We start from the raw sequence: 14,621 nt of genomic DNA, 5'->3' as shown, positions 1-14,621 counted from the left end.
TTGAGGCCATTGTGCAGGCTCCTGATGGCAGATGCAGAGGTGGGACAGGGTGGCTGTTACCTTTATGGAGACAGGTTCTGCATGAAAACTGATGGGACACACAGACACGGGACTGGGAACCTGCCCCATGGCAGGACTGGGAGGCTCTGGCTGGGGTGATCAAGAGGCCAGCTGGACAAATACCCCATGATCTGAGGGAAAAGAGACATTTTCAACTTTTTACTCTGACTCAGGGCAGAGCAAGTAGAGGTTACTGATGATCTTTGAGGTGGGTTCAGGAGAAAGCAATGGCAACCCACTCCAGTACTCTTGCCTGGAAAATCCCATGGACAGAGGAACCTGGTAGCTGCAGTCCATGAGGTCGCTAAGAGTCAGACATGACTGAGCGACTTCACTTTCACTTTTCACTTTCATGCATTGGAGAAGGAAATGGCAGCCCACTCCAGTGTTCTTGCCTGGAGAATCCCAGGGATGGCGGAGCCTGGTGGGCTGCTGTCTGTGGGGTCACACAGAGTTGGACACGACCGAAGTGACTTAGCAGCAGTAGCAGCAGGAAAGTTTGCCAGACATGCTCTCTAAACACTCAACCCAGTGTCTCCCGAAAAAATTCAGAGAAGCCTGTACTTGAGCATCAAGGAGCTATGTGTCTCTGACCCCAGAGAGAGAACCCAGTGTGTGCTTGTATTTGGTAAATGAGAGCTGTTTAAAGTAAGACTGTTCCTTTTCTCAATTTGGTTTTCAGATGACGGTATAAGTAAGAAGAAGCAAAGAGAACAGGTGCTGCAGAGACTCAGGTAACTCCAAATTTTCAGGGGCTATGAAAGATAAAATCTAGTCAAGAATCCAGAGCAAGGACCAGAAGATCAGTGGAGCAGCAGCTCTCTCACCCCATGAAAACCGAACAGCTGATTATACCATTAGTACCTTAGTGACAAGGTGGTCTCATTTCCCTTTTTTTAGTTTATTATTCTTCTAGTTCCAAGGCTCATATTCACTCATTTAGTAATGTAGTAATTTAGCCTAATTCTCCAGTCTTAGGAGTCTCCCATCCTCCCAGGGATCACCTCTGGTCTCCCCTAGATCTTTAAAACCTAGAGTGAGATCATATCTGAAATCTTTAAGAGTGACCCAACAAGTACTGGCAGAGTTGAATGGCTACAAATTTCTTTCAAACAAAAAAGTTTTATATTATAAATATGACATAGATTTATATGATGTATGACTAGGGAAAGGAGAATTCACTCAGTTGTGTCTGACTCTGTGTCCAGCCCTTTGTGATCCCATGGACTATAGCCCGCCAGGCTCCTCTGTCCATGGAATTCTCCAGGCCAGAATAACGGAGTGGGTAGCCATTCCCTTCATTCAGGGGCTCTCCCCAACCCAGGAATCAAATCCAGGTCTCCCATATCGCAGGCAGGTTTTTTCCCAACTGAGCCACCAGGGAAGCCCAAGGAGGTCTGAAAAGTACAAGACACCTAGAAGGGAGCATTGCCTCAGGAAGCAGTTTTAAATGGGTCACCACAAATACTATTTAATGGATTATGTCACACGGTATGTTGAACTCTTTATGGGCCTCTGGGTGTCTTGTCAAAGTGTTAAAGAGCCTGATGGGTCTTCTCTCTTTCTCAGGATGTTTGTAGCCAAGGCACTGGACACTGTTGTTCTCCCTGCCTCCCAACTCTCTACCCCCAAATGAAAATGGGTTGTTTGGCTGCTTCTCTGAAGGAACAGTCTCCTTGACTCCTGGGGACTCTCCTCTAAGCCCCCAGATCAGTATAACTGTGATGTTTGGGTGACTTTCACTTTTCCTCTGTCTTTCTTACTTCCTAGTATCCTAAGGGAGAGGCAGAAGAGGGGTAAGAAGACAGAAGTCCTGCAGACGCAGCAGGATGCCCAGCCGCAGACTTGGCCCCAGACGTGCTCCAGCAGCCATGCCCAGTCCACCACCCATCACTCCCCTAGCAGTACCTACCTGCTGCTCAATCAGCAGAAAGTGTGCCCTGCAGTGGACATGGCCAGTAAGTACCCAGACATCCTTCAGTTTCTGGGCGCTTGCTTATTTGTCTAGACCAAGAGGAGGCATCGTGGCAGCCACATCCTGCAGACCTACTGTGACATGCCTGATTGAGCTCAGGTCAGGGATTCAGTGCCAAGCACAGGCTTCAGGGGTGTCAGATAGCTTTTCTTCATTCCTAGTGCCTCACTTTATCAGCCACCAGACCCTGACTCAGGCACATACATGGTGCTGGATTTGAGGGGAGGGGTCATGAGTTGGGAAAGGGAGGGGACAATTGCTCCCTCATACCTGCAACACAGTCATGTCACCTTTCAGACCACAGACAAGAATGTCATTAACATTGGGCCTTTGATCCTGAACTCCTTTGGGTAAACAGCCACAGTTTCTCTTTTGGGTGTGGGTGAGTCGTTCAGTAGGGTCCAACTCTGGAACCTCATGGACTGTAGCCCAACAGGCTCCTTTGTCCATGGAATTCTCCAGGCAAGAATACTGGAGTATGTAGGCACTCCCTTCTCCAGGGGATCTTCCCAACCCAGGTCTCCTGCATTGCAGGCAGATTCTTCACCATCTGAGCTTCCAGGGAAGCCCATTTTTTCCTATTATTTGTTTATTTTTACATTTATATTTTTTACTTTTTCCTATTTTTATTCACCACTAAATATTCTCTATCATCTGTGAATTTACAGATCCCACCCATCATTCTAATAATTCAGCTGTAATATCCTCTAAACCATCAGTTACTGGGACTGACTGAATCCATCACCATCATGACACTCCCCAGAATTCCCCAAAGAGGGCCCTTGGGTAGCTTTGGTTTAAGAATAAGTTTAAAATCAAGGCTTCATTTTTCTCCTGCTCAGCATTCCCTTTATTTTCCCTCCTGAGGAAAGCATCTGACTCATACAGAGTCAGATGTAAACAACCAGGGGCCAGGAAACCATCCTTAGTCCCTGGCTATATGTGTTTGTTTTTATTTTTTCTGAATATTTTAGGCATGTTGTTGTTTTTGTTGTTTATTCACGCAGTCGTGTCCAACTCTTTGCAACTCCATGATCTGTAGCACACCGGGCTTCCCTCTCCTTCAACATCTCCTGAAACTTGCTCAAACTCATGTCCATTGAGTTGGTGATGCGATCCAACCATCTCATCCTCTGTCTTCCCCTTCTCCTCCCGCCTTCAATCTTTCCCAGCATCAGGGTCTTTTCTAATGAGGCATGAATAAGCCATAATGGATTTTGACCTGGAACTATTCCTGTTTCTCATTTTACATGAGAAGCAAAGCAGCATGTCTCCTCTTGAGTATAGCAGTCAAGGAAAGACAGAAAATTCACATTTATTGAGCATCTATTATGCTCATATTATTGATCACTATATATATGCTGCCTCATTTAATCAGGACACAATCCTTTTAAATTAGTGGTGGTATCTTGATTTTACACCACAGCTAAGGACACTGAGGCCCAGTGAGGTCAGGAAACTTACTGAAGCAGTCCAGCTTGGAGTAACATTGACTGTGATCCTGGCTGACTCTAAAGCTTGGAGTGCCCTCTGCACTGCGGCCTGAGCAGTCACGGACCAAGCCGGGAGGGAGTCACCCCTGTGCACACCTCTTTCTCTAGGCTTCTGGAGCCAGTGTTTTCCCCATTCCACTCTTTCTTCCCCTATGCCCAGCACAAAGGCCTAGCCTCTGCAAAGAAGATAAGACTCTATGCACGTATGCTTTCACCCATGAATTTATAAATGAATGGTTTTGGTTGTGGTTTAGTCACTAAGTCTTGTCCGACTCTTGTGACCCCATGGATTCTAGGCCTCCAGGCTCCTCTGTCCATGGGATTTCCTAGGCAAGAATACTGGAGTGGGTTGCCGTTTCCTTCTCCAGGGGATCTTCTCCACCCGGGGATCAAACCTGGCTCTCTTATATCTCCTGCATTGCAGGTGGCTTCTTTACCACTGAACCAGCAGGGAAGCCCACTATAAATGAGTAGGCTGTCCTTGTTAGGTACATGACATTGTCCAAGATGGCTGATGGGAGTTTGTGGTGCATCCTTGAACTCAGTTGCCCAGAGGCACTTGGTTCCACCTCAACGCTTCCCTGAGATACAGCAGATAAAGGGCAAACATACCTTCTCCTTAGCTGCAATTCCTGCCACTACTTGTTAGAATGGCCACATTTGAGATGTGACCACGGAGGTGGCACTCTCAGAAAGTATCAGCCTTGTTTTCTATTATCTCTGTCTTTTCCGAAGGAAACTAAGCCCTTCTTTTTCCCACCTGAAGTCATCATTTTTCTCAGAGGGGCAATGGTTTATCAATACTCCTTCTTTGGGGGCCAGAATTCCTATTGCCACAAATGGTGTGTGGCAGTGTCACTGTGACACTTAATTCCCCTCCCAGGAGGCTTGTCTCTGCTGCTTTCCATGTACAGTGTAGGACGTGTGTCCTGTGTTGTGTGGCAAGGGAAGAATGGGACAAGAACATGCTGATCACTGTTGCTGACCGACTAGAAACCTCGTATGCCCTTGGCTGAGAGGAAGCTGATTTTCTGGGGAGGGGATATAAAGGAAAAAGATGAAGAATCACATTTTGATTGAGTTTCTACTTTAAGTTATGCCTTGAACTAAAGGCTTAACGTAGTCTACCTTACTCTTTATTTCACAGCAATGTTATATTGTGTAAGTCAGGGAAGGATACTGATTTAAGTAAGCAGTTCCCTAAAGGAATTTGGCTTGGTTGAGGAAAATAAGACCTCAGTCTGACCCAGCTCAGAGAAGAAACCTGGCTGTTCTGTGGCCCTTGATAATTGTCCTTGAAAGGAGAAGGCTTTTAAACTTTTCTCTGAATTATGGCCCTGTCACCCAGCCTGGTTTTTTGTCTGAAGGGAACCAGCAAAAACATGATATAAATGTTCTCATAGCATCATTGAGCTGTACGATACCTTTTTTTTTTTGGTTCTATAATCCCCTATGCAAAAATATTGTACCCCAGTCATTCTTTGGACAGGAGCCAGACAATCTGAGCTATACTTAAGAATTCTTTTTACATTCTCATGAGCCATTCTGGTGGATTGCAAATCACCACTTGCCTTTCTCAGACACCCCCTCAGCCTCAGAAGGCATCCAGAGTCAACTCAGGCAGGAGTAGTGGGAGCCACCAGGAGTAGGCCACTCTGTCTAGGTTTGCTGCTCATCAGCCAAATGCAAAGGCCATTTTCTCTTCCTCATCTTCTACCAACAATCCCAATACAGAACAAGCTCAGGAAGGATTATCAGCTGTTTGGTGGCAAGAGCATAGACTGTTGGGTGAGAAGATCACACGTTCACAGACCAGTTTGAGAGTCCTTACTCTCATGACTTCTAAGATTGGCAGTGATTCCTACAATTGGAGGAGACATTTCTGAAGTACCTCCCTGGGATCATTCCAGCATTTGAGGATCTTAGAACGAGGAGAGAGGCCCCTGTACTTTTCCTCTGTATGCACTGTGACCCTCAGACGTTGTATCTAGCAACTGCTTCTTGATATCATAGGCCAGGAGTGCCAGGAACCTTGGGGTTAAATTGATAGTTCTTGGGAAATGAGTTCTTAGCTGATACTGAGCAATTGACTGATCACTGTCTTTCACCTTAGTCTTCATTCCATGGATTGCTGTGTCAGTTTTCTCAGGCTTTTGTAACAAAGTATCACAAACTGGATGTTTTAAAACAACAGAATTGGTTCTCTCACAGTTCTGAAAACCAGGAGTCTGAAATCAAGTAGGCAGAGCCATGCTCCCTTCTTTCTTGCCTCTTCCTGACTTGATGGTTTTGGGCAGCATCCTTTGCCTTAAAGATGCATCTCTCCAATCCCTGCCCCCATTGTCACCTGGTCTTCTCCCCTGTGAATCTCCTATCTCTGTCTCCTCTCCTCTTCTTTTTTTTTTTTTTTCCTCTCCTCGTCTTATATAGACATCAGTCATGTTGGATTTAAGGTCCACCCTAATCCAATATCATCTCCTTTTAACTAATTAAATGTATAGAGACTCTATTTTCAAATAAGGTCACAGTCTTAGGTTCCAGGTAGACATGAATTTTTGGAGGATACTATTAAACCCAGCATAATTATTGTTAAAACACTTCATTTCTGTCTTCCCCATTTGTTTCTCGCTCATATTCCTTTCTGGACAGATGTCAGCCCAGCCACTCCTGCTGATTCAGCTTCATTGCCCAGCAACCACTCAGAAGCTGTATCTGCTCAGCCCTCCTATCCTTTGGGTGGCACCACAGAGCAGAATGGGACACCAGACCCTGGGCATCACGGCAGCAATCACCCATGGGAAGAGATGAAGCCTCAGAAGATGAATGCCTCCGGGAACCTATCCTCCTCCTCCTCTTTGGACCGGCCCAACTCCAAGCCCTCTGGTAAAATAACAAAGGAGCAGTTGGTGAAATACAGCCATTGACAGAAAAGACACATTCCTTTCCTGGCCAGAGGGTATTTTGTTCCTCAGTTAGACCCTGGCTCCCAGAAGTGGGTGAGAAGATGAAGGGGCAGTATCCCATGGGCCAGCCAGAGAATGAAGCCCCAGCTTAGTGCTGATCCTTACTACGTGCCTCTCTCCTTTCCACTAGCTAGGGGCTCACTCTGGGCAGGAGAATAAAGGAAGGCAAAGGCATTCTGAGGCACTCTACAAGGAGGAGGAGTTCCCTCACATTTGTGTGCTCCCTCTTTTCTGTGCTATAACCTTTTTGGTCTAGATTTTTTGGACTATTTTAGAATTCGAAGTTCAGACTTCCAAGGGGAAGGTAAGTCTTCTTAACTCAAGAGTTATTGCAGAATGGAAGACTATTTCTATACACACATTTCTATACACAGAGAAAGACACACACACTTTGTATACAATTATAAGCCAGTCCCGCTTCTCATTCTTTGCCATTGGGTTTGGAGCCAGGCCTCCTGGCACTCAGTGGCTAGGGGTGCACCCCTGGAGGAACTGCTTGGAAGCAGCTTGGTTTCAGTATGCAGACAGTATAACAAAACAACATTTGAAAATCTCAGAGGAAAAACCTAGCCGTAAGCAAGATGTCCTGGTGAAGCCTATTTTTGATCTTTTTACCCTCCTCTTTCTGCATCTTTTTCCATCCTTGAAAATGTTCCCTTCTCTCATTCCTCCTTCAGGTTGCGACACCTCCCCAGGCTCTTCCCGTCACTCTTCACCCAAGGAAGACATTCAATGTCACTCATTATTCATAGCCTGATCTAATTTCAAAAGCATTTGCCTTAGTTTCTTTCCCTGGGTGAATGTTAAAAGTTGTTCAGTCATGAATCGTAGGATAAGAGAGGTCTGAAGTAGAGAGGGATGCCCTCTGGATTTCTACCAAAGGAGGTGGACACACTTTCTCATTATTAGGCCAGTCCTCCCAAGAGCACTTTAGTGGCTTCTCACCCTTGTTCACCAGCCCAGGGTCCATCTCCCTCAGATATATTCAACTTCTCCCTGGGAGGAGGCCTCATGGAGTTCCTAGCAGGGGGCTGTCTTGGGATTGAAAGCCTGCTGCTGCTGCTGCTGCTGCTGCTGCTGCTGCTGCTGCTGCTGCTAAGTTGCTTCAGTCTTGTCCGACTCTGTGCAGTCTCATAGACGGCAGCCCATGAGGCTCCCCTGTCCCTGGGATTCTCCAGGCAAGAACACTGGAATGGGTTGCCATTTCCTTCTTCAATACATGAAAGTGAAAAGTAAAAGTGAAGATGCTCAGTCGTATCCAATTCTTAGCGACCCCATGGACTGCAGCCCACTAAGCTCCTCCATCCATGGGATTTTCCAGGCAAGAGTACTGGAGTGGGTTGCCATTGCCTTCTCCGGGATTGAAAGCCTAAGACCGGTTTAAACAAAGTTTCCTGATGCTTCCCGGGTGCCGAGATGATCAGAGGAAGTTGACAGCAGTATGGATATGGGCAGGGATCTTGCAGAGGCTCCCGTGAGGGATCCGCCTTCCTCATTTCCTACCTCTCCCATGTCTTGGTGGTGTGCAACAGGGGCCGACCTGCTGGAAAAGAATCTTATTGAGATCCAAAACCTGCGCCAGCGCCTGGAGGAATCTGTATTCATCAATGACCGCCTGCGGGAGAGGCTGGAGTTTGTGCTCAGCGATGCTGGCCAAGGAAAAGGTAGGAAGGACACTGAAACCTCCCGGCTCTGTCCACATCTGGGGACCTCACAGGGCATGTAGGTTTGCAGCTATAAAGACGCTGGTGTGTACTACCCTGCTCTTCCTCACAGTCAGCCCAGAGAGGAAAGCAGGACAGGCATTTTTGCCCCTACTTTGTAAATGAAGACACTCAATGGCTTGCCCTGGGTACGGCTAGTTCTCATGCATGCTCAGTCACTCAGTCCTGTCCGACTCCTTGGAGACCCTATGGACTGTAGCCCAGCAGGCTCCTCTGTCCATGGGATTCTCCAAGCAAGGATACTGGTTCAGTTCAGTTCAGTTCAGTCATATCTGACTCTCTGCAACCCCATGAACTGCAGCACCCCTGGCTTCCCTGTCCATCACCAACTCTCAGAGCCTACTCAAACTCATGTCCATTGAGTCAGTGATGCCATCCAACCATCTCATCCTCTGTCACCCCCTTCTCTTCTTGCCTTCAGTCTTTCCCAGCATCAGAATCTTTTCTAGTGAATCAGCTCTTTGCATCAGGTGGCCAAAGTATTGGAGTTCAGCTTCAGCATCAGTCCTTCCAATGAATATTCAGGACTGATTTCCTTTAGGATGGACTGGTTGGATCTCCTTGTAGTCCAAGGGATTCTCAAGAGTCTTCTCTAACACCACAGTTCAAAAGCGTCATTCTTCAGTACTCAGCCCTCTTTATGGTCCAGCTCTCACATCCACACATTAGTGACTACTGGAAAAACCATAGCTTTGACTAGATGGACCTTTGTTGGTAAAGTAATGTCTCTGCTTTCTAATATGTTGTATAGTGGGTTGCAATTTCCTGCTCCAGGGGATCTTCCTGATCCAGGGCCTCAACCTGCATCACCTGTGCCTCCTACATTGGCAGGCAGATTCTTTACCACTGCACCACCTGGAAAGCTGTTCTCATCCTCAGAGCTATCTAATGTGATGCCCATTCTTGTATCTCCCGGGACTACTTGGTGCTGCCCCGAGGGCTTATGACCTGACTGTCAGATGGTAGAGCCAAGGCTTCCATGGTGCCCTCAGCAGAGGGAGAACCAATCCCACCTTCATGTCACTGGATGCCACCTGCCACCCTCCTCTCCCTCATGCAGATGGACTGTATTTCTACACTTTCTACCCAAATGTTCTCCCTTGTCATGATCAGGAATATAGTGACCAGGGCCCTGACAACATCACAGCAGCAGCCAGTTAGGGGGAAAGACTATGTTCCACAACCGGAGCCATTGACATGAGGGTGTGGCCCATAGTGGTGTGACTCAGCCACATCAGACTGTTGTCCCAGTGCATGAGGCTCCCAGGTTTTGCCAGAATTTTGGTGGATGAAGGGAAGTATATCTTTGAAAGCATCTGTTACCCAAATGTGTGACTTGTCTGGTTTGTTATTATTTCCAGAAATAGTATCTACCTTTGGCTTCCATGCATAGAACCCGGAGTCCATACCTCAGCTCTATAACAAGAAAAGGGCCTAGAGGGAAGCAAGCTGGAGTTTTCAGACTTACACAGGGCAAAACCCAAACTTGGTTACTTCCATATCCCTCCGTTCTGCAGCAATAGCCAGCTGCAGAATCACAGAGAGTGGAGAGTATAAAAATTGCCCGGACTCACACAGCCCAGTCTAGATAAGGTTGCTTCTTATGAGGTCCCACTTGCAAGTCCCTAGATTCACAAGCTCTAGGAGTGAAGCACAGTGGGAAATTCACATTTCACGTGTAAGTCCCTTCCCCAGATAACCAGAGAGTTACTGGCTGTGAACTGGATACCAGCTTGGTGTTTCTCTCTCTACCTTTCCCACTTCCTGTTGTTTGTGAATAGGAGGGGAAAAAATGTCAGTTTCTGTTGGGAGCAGTCATTGAAGAGAGTTCCCTAAATCCCTCTAGACCTCATTGCTCTGTCTCTCCCTCCCCAGGTGCTGCGCAGTCAGCTTCAGATGTGTCCCTCGCCACTCCTCATTCATACACTGAGAGTCACTCTTCCGGCTCTGGTAAGGACATCTTGTGACACAACACCGGGAGGGTCTAGAGGAATGTTCTCCAGATTCTCCAGCCCTATCCAACAGCATTTGTGGGTGTAAACTTGGAGGCATCAGATATTACCTTTAAATGAATGGATCAAATTAATAAATTATTATTTAAAAATTATTTGCATGTATTTATTGAGTGACTATAAAAAGTAAAATTTGTGCAGGCCATAATGGCCTGAAATTCAAAGAAAATATTAAAGGAAAAATACATTTTCTCTATTATCTATCTCTATTTGAAGAACTAGATCAGAAAGGCCAATGTAGGGGAAAAGTTAGATCTATTGAGAGTGGGCCTGTGGGATCCTTGAGCCCTATTACATGCTTGGAAAGAAAAAAAACTATCACATGTGAAAATATAGTAGGATAAAATCCAAATGTTTATAATGAAAACCGTTGGCAAGACCCAGGTGAACTCCATTAGAGAGAGTGACAGAAACTGCTTCTCAGAATCATGAAGATCAGAGTTGCCTCAAGCCTGGAGATAGTAGTTGTTGAATTTTCAAAATGGTAACAAAATATATGCTAATATATTGAATAGTAAATTTTATTTTGATCTTTTTCAAACTAAGAATGGATTGATATTAATGAGAGGACATGTCAGTTCAGTTCAGTCGCTCAGTCATGTCTGACTCTTTGCAACCCTCTGGACTGTAGCATGCCAGCCTCCCTGTCCATCACCAACTCCCGGAGCTTGCTCAAACTCATGTCCATTAAGTCGGTGATGCCATCCAACCATCTCATCCTCTGTCACCCACTTCTCCTCTTGCCCTCAGTCTTTTCCAGTATCAGAATCTTTTCCAATGAGTTGGCTCTTTGCATCAGGTGGCCAAAGTATTGGAGCTTCAGCTTCAGCATCAGTCCTTCCAATGAATATTCAGGACTGATTTCCTTTAGGATTGACTGGTTGGATCTCCTTGTAGTCCAAGGGACTCTCAAGAGTCTTCTCCAACACCATGGTTCAAAAGCATCAATTCTTCGGCGCTCAGCCTTCTTTATGGTCCAACTCTCACATCCATACGTGACTACTGGAAAAACCATTGCTTTGACTAGACAGACCTTTGTTGACAAAGTAATGTCTCTGCTTTTTAATATGCTGTCTAGGTTTGTCATAGCTTTTCTTTCAAGGAGCAAGCGTCTTTTAATTTCATGGCTGCAGTCACCATCTGCAGTGATTTTGGAGCCCAAGAAAAGAAAATCTGTCGCTGATTCCATTGTTTCCCCATCTATCTGCCATGAAGTGATGGGACTGGATGCCATAATCTTTAAGTTTTTGAATGTTGAGTTTTAAGCCAGCTTTTTTACTCTCCTCTTTCACTTTCAAAAGGCTGTTTAGTTCTTCACTTTCTGCCATAAGGGTGGTGTCAATCTGCATATCTGAGGTTACTGATATTTCTCCCGGCAATCTTGATTCCAACTTGTGCTTCATCCAGCCTGCCATTTTGTAGTCAATGTAACAACTGAAGTGAAGTGTGTAGAAATGCACCTTGAAGCATTGACTGAAGCCCTTCCTGGGGACAGTGTGGGCTTCAATGTCAAGAACATGTCTGTCAAATATGTTCGTTGTGTCATTGTGGCTGGTGACAGCAAAAATGACACACTAATGGAAGCAGCTGGCTTCACAGCTCAGGTGATTGTTTTGAACCATCCAGGCCAGATCAGTGCTGGCCAGACCTGTGCTGGACTGTCACACAGCTCACGTTGCTTGCAAGTTTGCTGAGCTGAAGAAGAAGATTGATTGCCATTCTGCAAAAAAGCTGCAAGATGGCCCTAAATTCTTGAAATCTGGTGATGCTGTCATTGTTCATATGGTTCCTGGCAAACCCATGTGTGTTGAGAGCTTCTTTGACTATCCTCCCGTGGGCCGTTTTGCTGTGTGTGACATGAGACAGTCACTGTGGGTGTCATCAAAGCAGTGGACAAGAAGGCAGATGGAGCTGGTAAGGTCACCAAGTCTGCCCAGAAAGCTCAGAAGGCTAAATGAATATTATCCCCCAAATCTGCCACCCCAGTCTTAATCAGTGGTGGAAGAACAGTCTTAGAACTGTTCATCTCAGTTGGCCATTTACGTTTAATAGCAAAAGACTGGCTTATGATAAAAATGCATCATAAAACCTTCAGAAGGAAAGGCGAATGTTTCGTGGACCGTATATTTTGTGTGTGGCAGTTTTAAGTTATTAGTTTTTAAAATCAGTACTTTTTAATTAAAACAACTTGACTAAAAGTCTGTCACAGAATTTGAGACTCATTAAAAAAAAGTTTAATGAAAAATGTAACTTTTTTGTTACATTAATTAAAGCTTTATTTTTTATGAGAATGAATGTTATCTGTATTTTTTGTACTTTTTATTTTGTTTTGGGGTATAGCCAATTAACAACAACAGGATTCAGCCATACATATACATGTATCCATTCCTCCCCCATAACCCCTTCCCATCTAGGCTGCCATATAACACTGTGCAGAGTTCCATGTGCTATACAACAGATTTTTGTTGACTATCCATTTTAAATGTAGTAGTGTGTACATCCTTATATAAATCCCTTTTTAATACATATATATATATATATATACCAAAATCACTGCAGATGGTGACTGCAGCCATGAAATTAAAAGACGCTTACTCCTTGATAAAAAAGCTATGACAAACCTAGACAGCATATTAAAAAGCAAAGACTTTACTTTGCCAACAAAGGTCCGTCTAATCAAAGCTATGGTTTCTCCAATAATCATGTATGGATGTGAGAGCTGGGCCATAAGGAAAGCTGAGTACTGAAGAATTGATGCTTTTGAACTGTGGTGTTGGAGAAGACTCTTGAGAGTCCCTTGGACTGCAAGGAGATCCAACCAGTCCATCCTAAAGGAGATCAGTCTTGAATATTCATTGGAAGGACTGATGCTGAAACGGAAACTCCAATACTTTGGCCACTTGATGCAAAGAGCTGACTCATTGGAAAAGATCCTGATGCTGGGGAAGATTGAAGACAGAAGGAGAAGGGGAGAACAGAGGGTGAGATGGTTGGATGACATCACCAACTCAATGGACATGAGTTTGAGCAAGCTGTGGGTGATGGTGAAGTATAGGGAGACCCCTCCATGGAGTCACAAAGAGTCAGACACAACTGAGCAACTGAACAACCAGAAAATATATGTATATATATATATTATATATATATATATATCTGTCATATATATGACAGACTGTATGATTTCAATACCTTTATACCATGAAATTTTTATACCCTGTTTTATGTCCCTGGATATGTTCCAATGGCTCCTAGTTTATAGTCTATGGGAACTTGAATAGAATTTGTACCCTGCTGTTGTGTGAAAATTGTATAAATCATAATTCTGTTGAATTGGTTCATAGTCCTTTTCAGGTCTACTATATCCTTCTACTGTTCTGTCTATTCTATTTTTGAGAGTTTGATATTGAAACTCCAACTAAAAATCCTAAGTTACCTACTTTCAAATAATTGTAATATATAGTGGAAATATATGTAACTTTGTTCTGTATTTTCCAAGGCTCCTGTAAATGTGTCTATCATTCTTTCATAATTTAAAATGAGGAAAAATTATAGTTTCAATCAAGATTCTGTAAACAAGATGATTTCTCTCATGAGATCAGCCCAGGGCACAGAGATAATCACATCTGTGGCTCATGGGTCCACTAATTCCTTGTTGCCACTTATAGCTTAAACCGAAGGTAGAACAAAAGAAGGTGGAGTGACAGTATTTCACCAAACTGGAGAGGAGAGGAGACAGTTCTACCATTGTTCTTATTTCTGTTCCCTGTACTTAGCCAATCACTGATACTTTTATGTAGTCTTACATCTGTCCTGGGTTTGGTTGCTCTGATGGCCTTATAGACCTTCCTAATGCAGAGATAAAATTGACTGAAGATCCCAGTTGTGCTATCTATCTATCTATCTCTGAGGCTGCATCTCCCATGGGCTGCTCCCTGCCAATAGCTGAGTGCAGTGGGGATGGAAAGGCAGACCCACTCCTGGGAGAGACAAGACTCTTCATTGGCTGGGTTTGGCTCAGTGACTCCACAATGACTTTGATGAACTTAGACTTCATGGCAGGCAGTCTTGGACACCTTCTCTTCTCTTCCTTACTAAGTCAGATTTGCTTCATGACCTGAGGCATCTCTCATCATTCCTAAGTACCTTCCTATTTCCTTGCAAATGGGTATTTTCCCTAATGAAGTCCTTGCACATTTAATTAATTCTCACCATTTGCTTTTTGGAGCATCTGGAATAGCATGGATGTCATCCTGCCAGCCCCTTCTATGGCTATGTGCTGTGGGCACTTTGTACTCTGCTTTGTTCCAGACATAACTGTCTTGATATTACTCCTCCTGTCTCACCCTGCCACACAGTCATAAGGGACTCCATGCACTGTTATCATTAGTAGGTTA

General features: G+C 44.8%; 1 protein-coding gene across 4 annotated transcripts in view; it reads left to right on the top strand.

Annotated features, from left to right (window-relative positions):
- The window catches only part of LOC138447439 (myomegalin-like), a 66,223-nt gene extending 55,901 nt beyond the window's left edge, over window positions 1–10,322 (top strand). For all 4 annotated transcript variants that reach the window (XM_069603328.1, XM_069603319.1, XM_069603339.1 and 1 more), the window contains 5 exons: window positions 743–794; window positions 1,831–2,018; window positions 6,178–6,411; window positions 8,024–8,155; window positions 10,091–10,322. In XM_069603328.1, coding sequence (XP_069459429.1) covers window positions 743–794; window positions 1,831–2,018; window positions 6,178–6,411; window positions 8,024–8,155; window positions 10,091–10,182 — 698 coding nt within the window. In that variant the 3' untranslated portion in view covers window positions 10,183–10,322. The remainder of the gene's footprint in view (window positions 1–742; window positions 795–1,830; window positions 2,019–6,177; window positions 6,412–8,023; window positions 8,156–10,090) is intronic.
- Window positions 10,323–14,621: the final 4,299 nt, after the last annotated feature.

This window comes from Ovis canadensis, chromosome 1 (assembly GCF_042477335.2).
Source record: "Ovis canadensis isolate MfBH-ARS-UI-01 breed Bighorn chromosome 1, ARS-UI_OviCan_v2, whole genome shotgun sequence".
In the NCBI taxonomy this organism is placed as follows: Eukaryota; Metazoa; Chordata; class Mammalia; order Artiodactyla; family Bovidae; genus Ovis; species Ovis canadensis.
The sequence above is the reverse complement of the archived record's forward strand: the minus strand, read 5'-3'. Positions and strand labels throughout refer to the sequence as shown.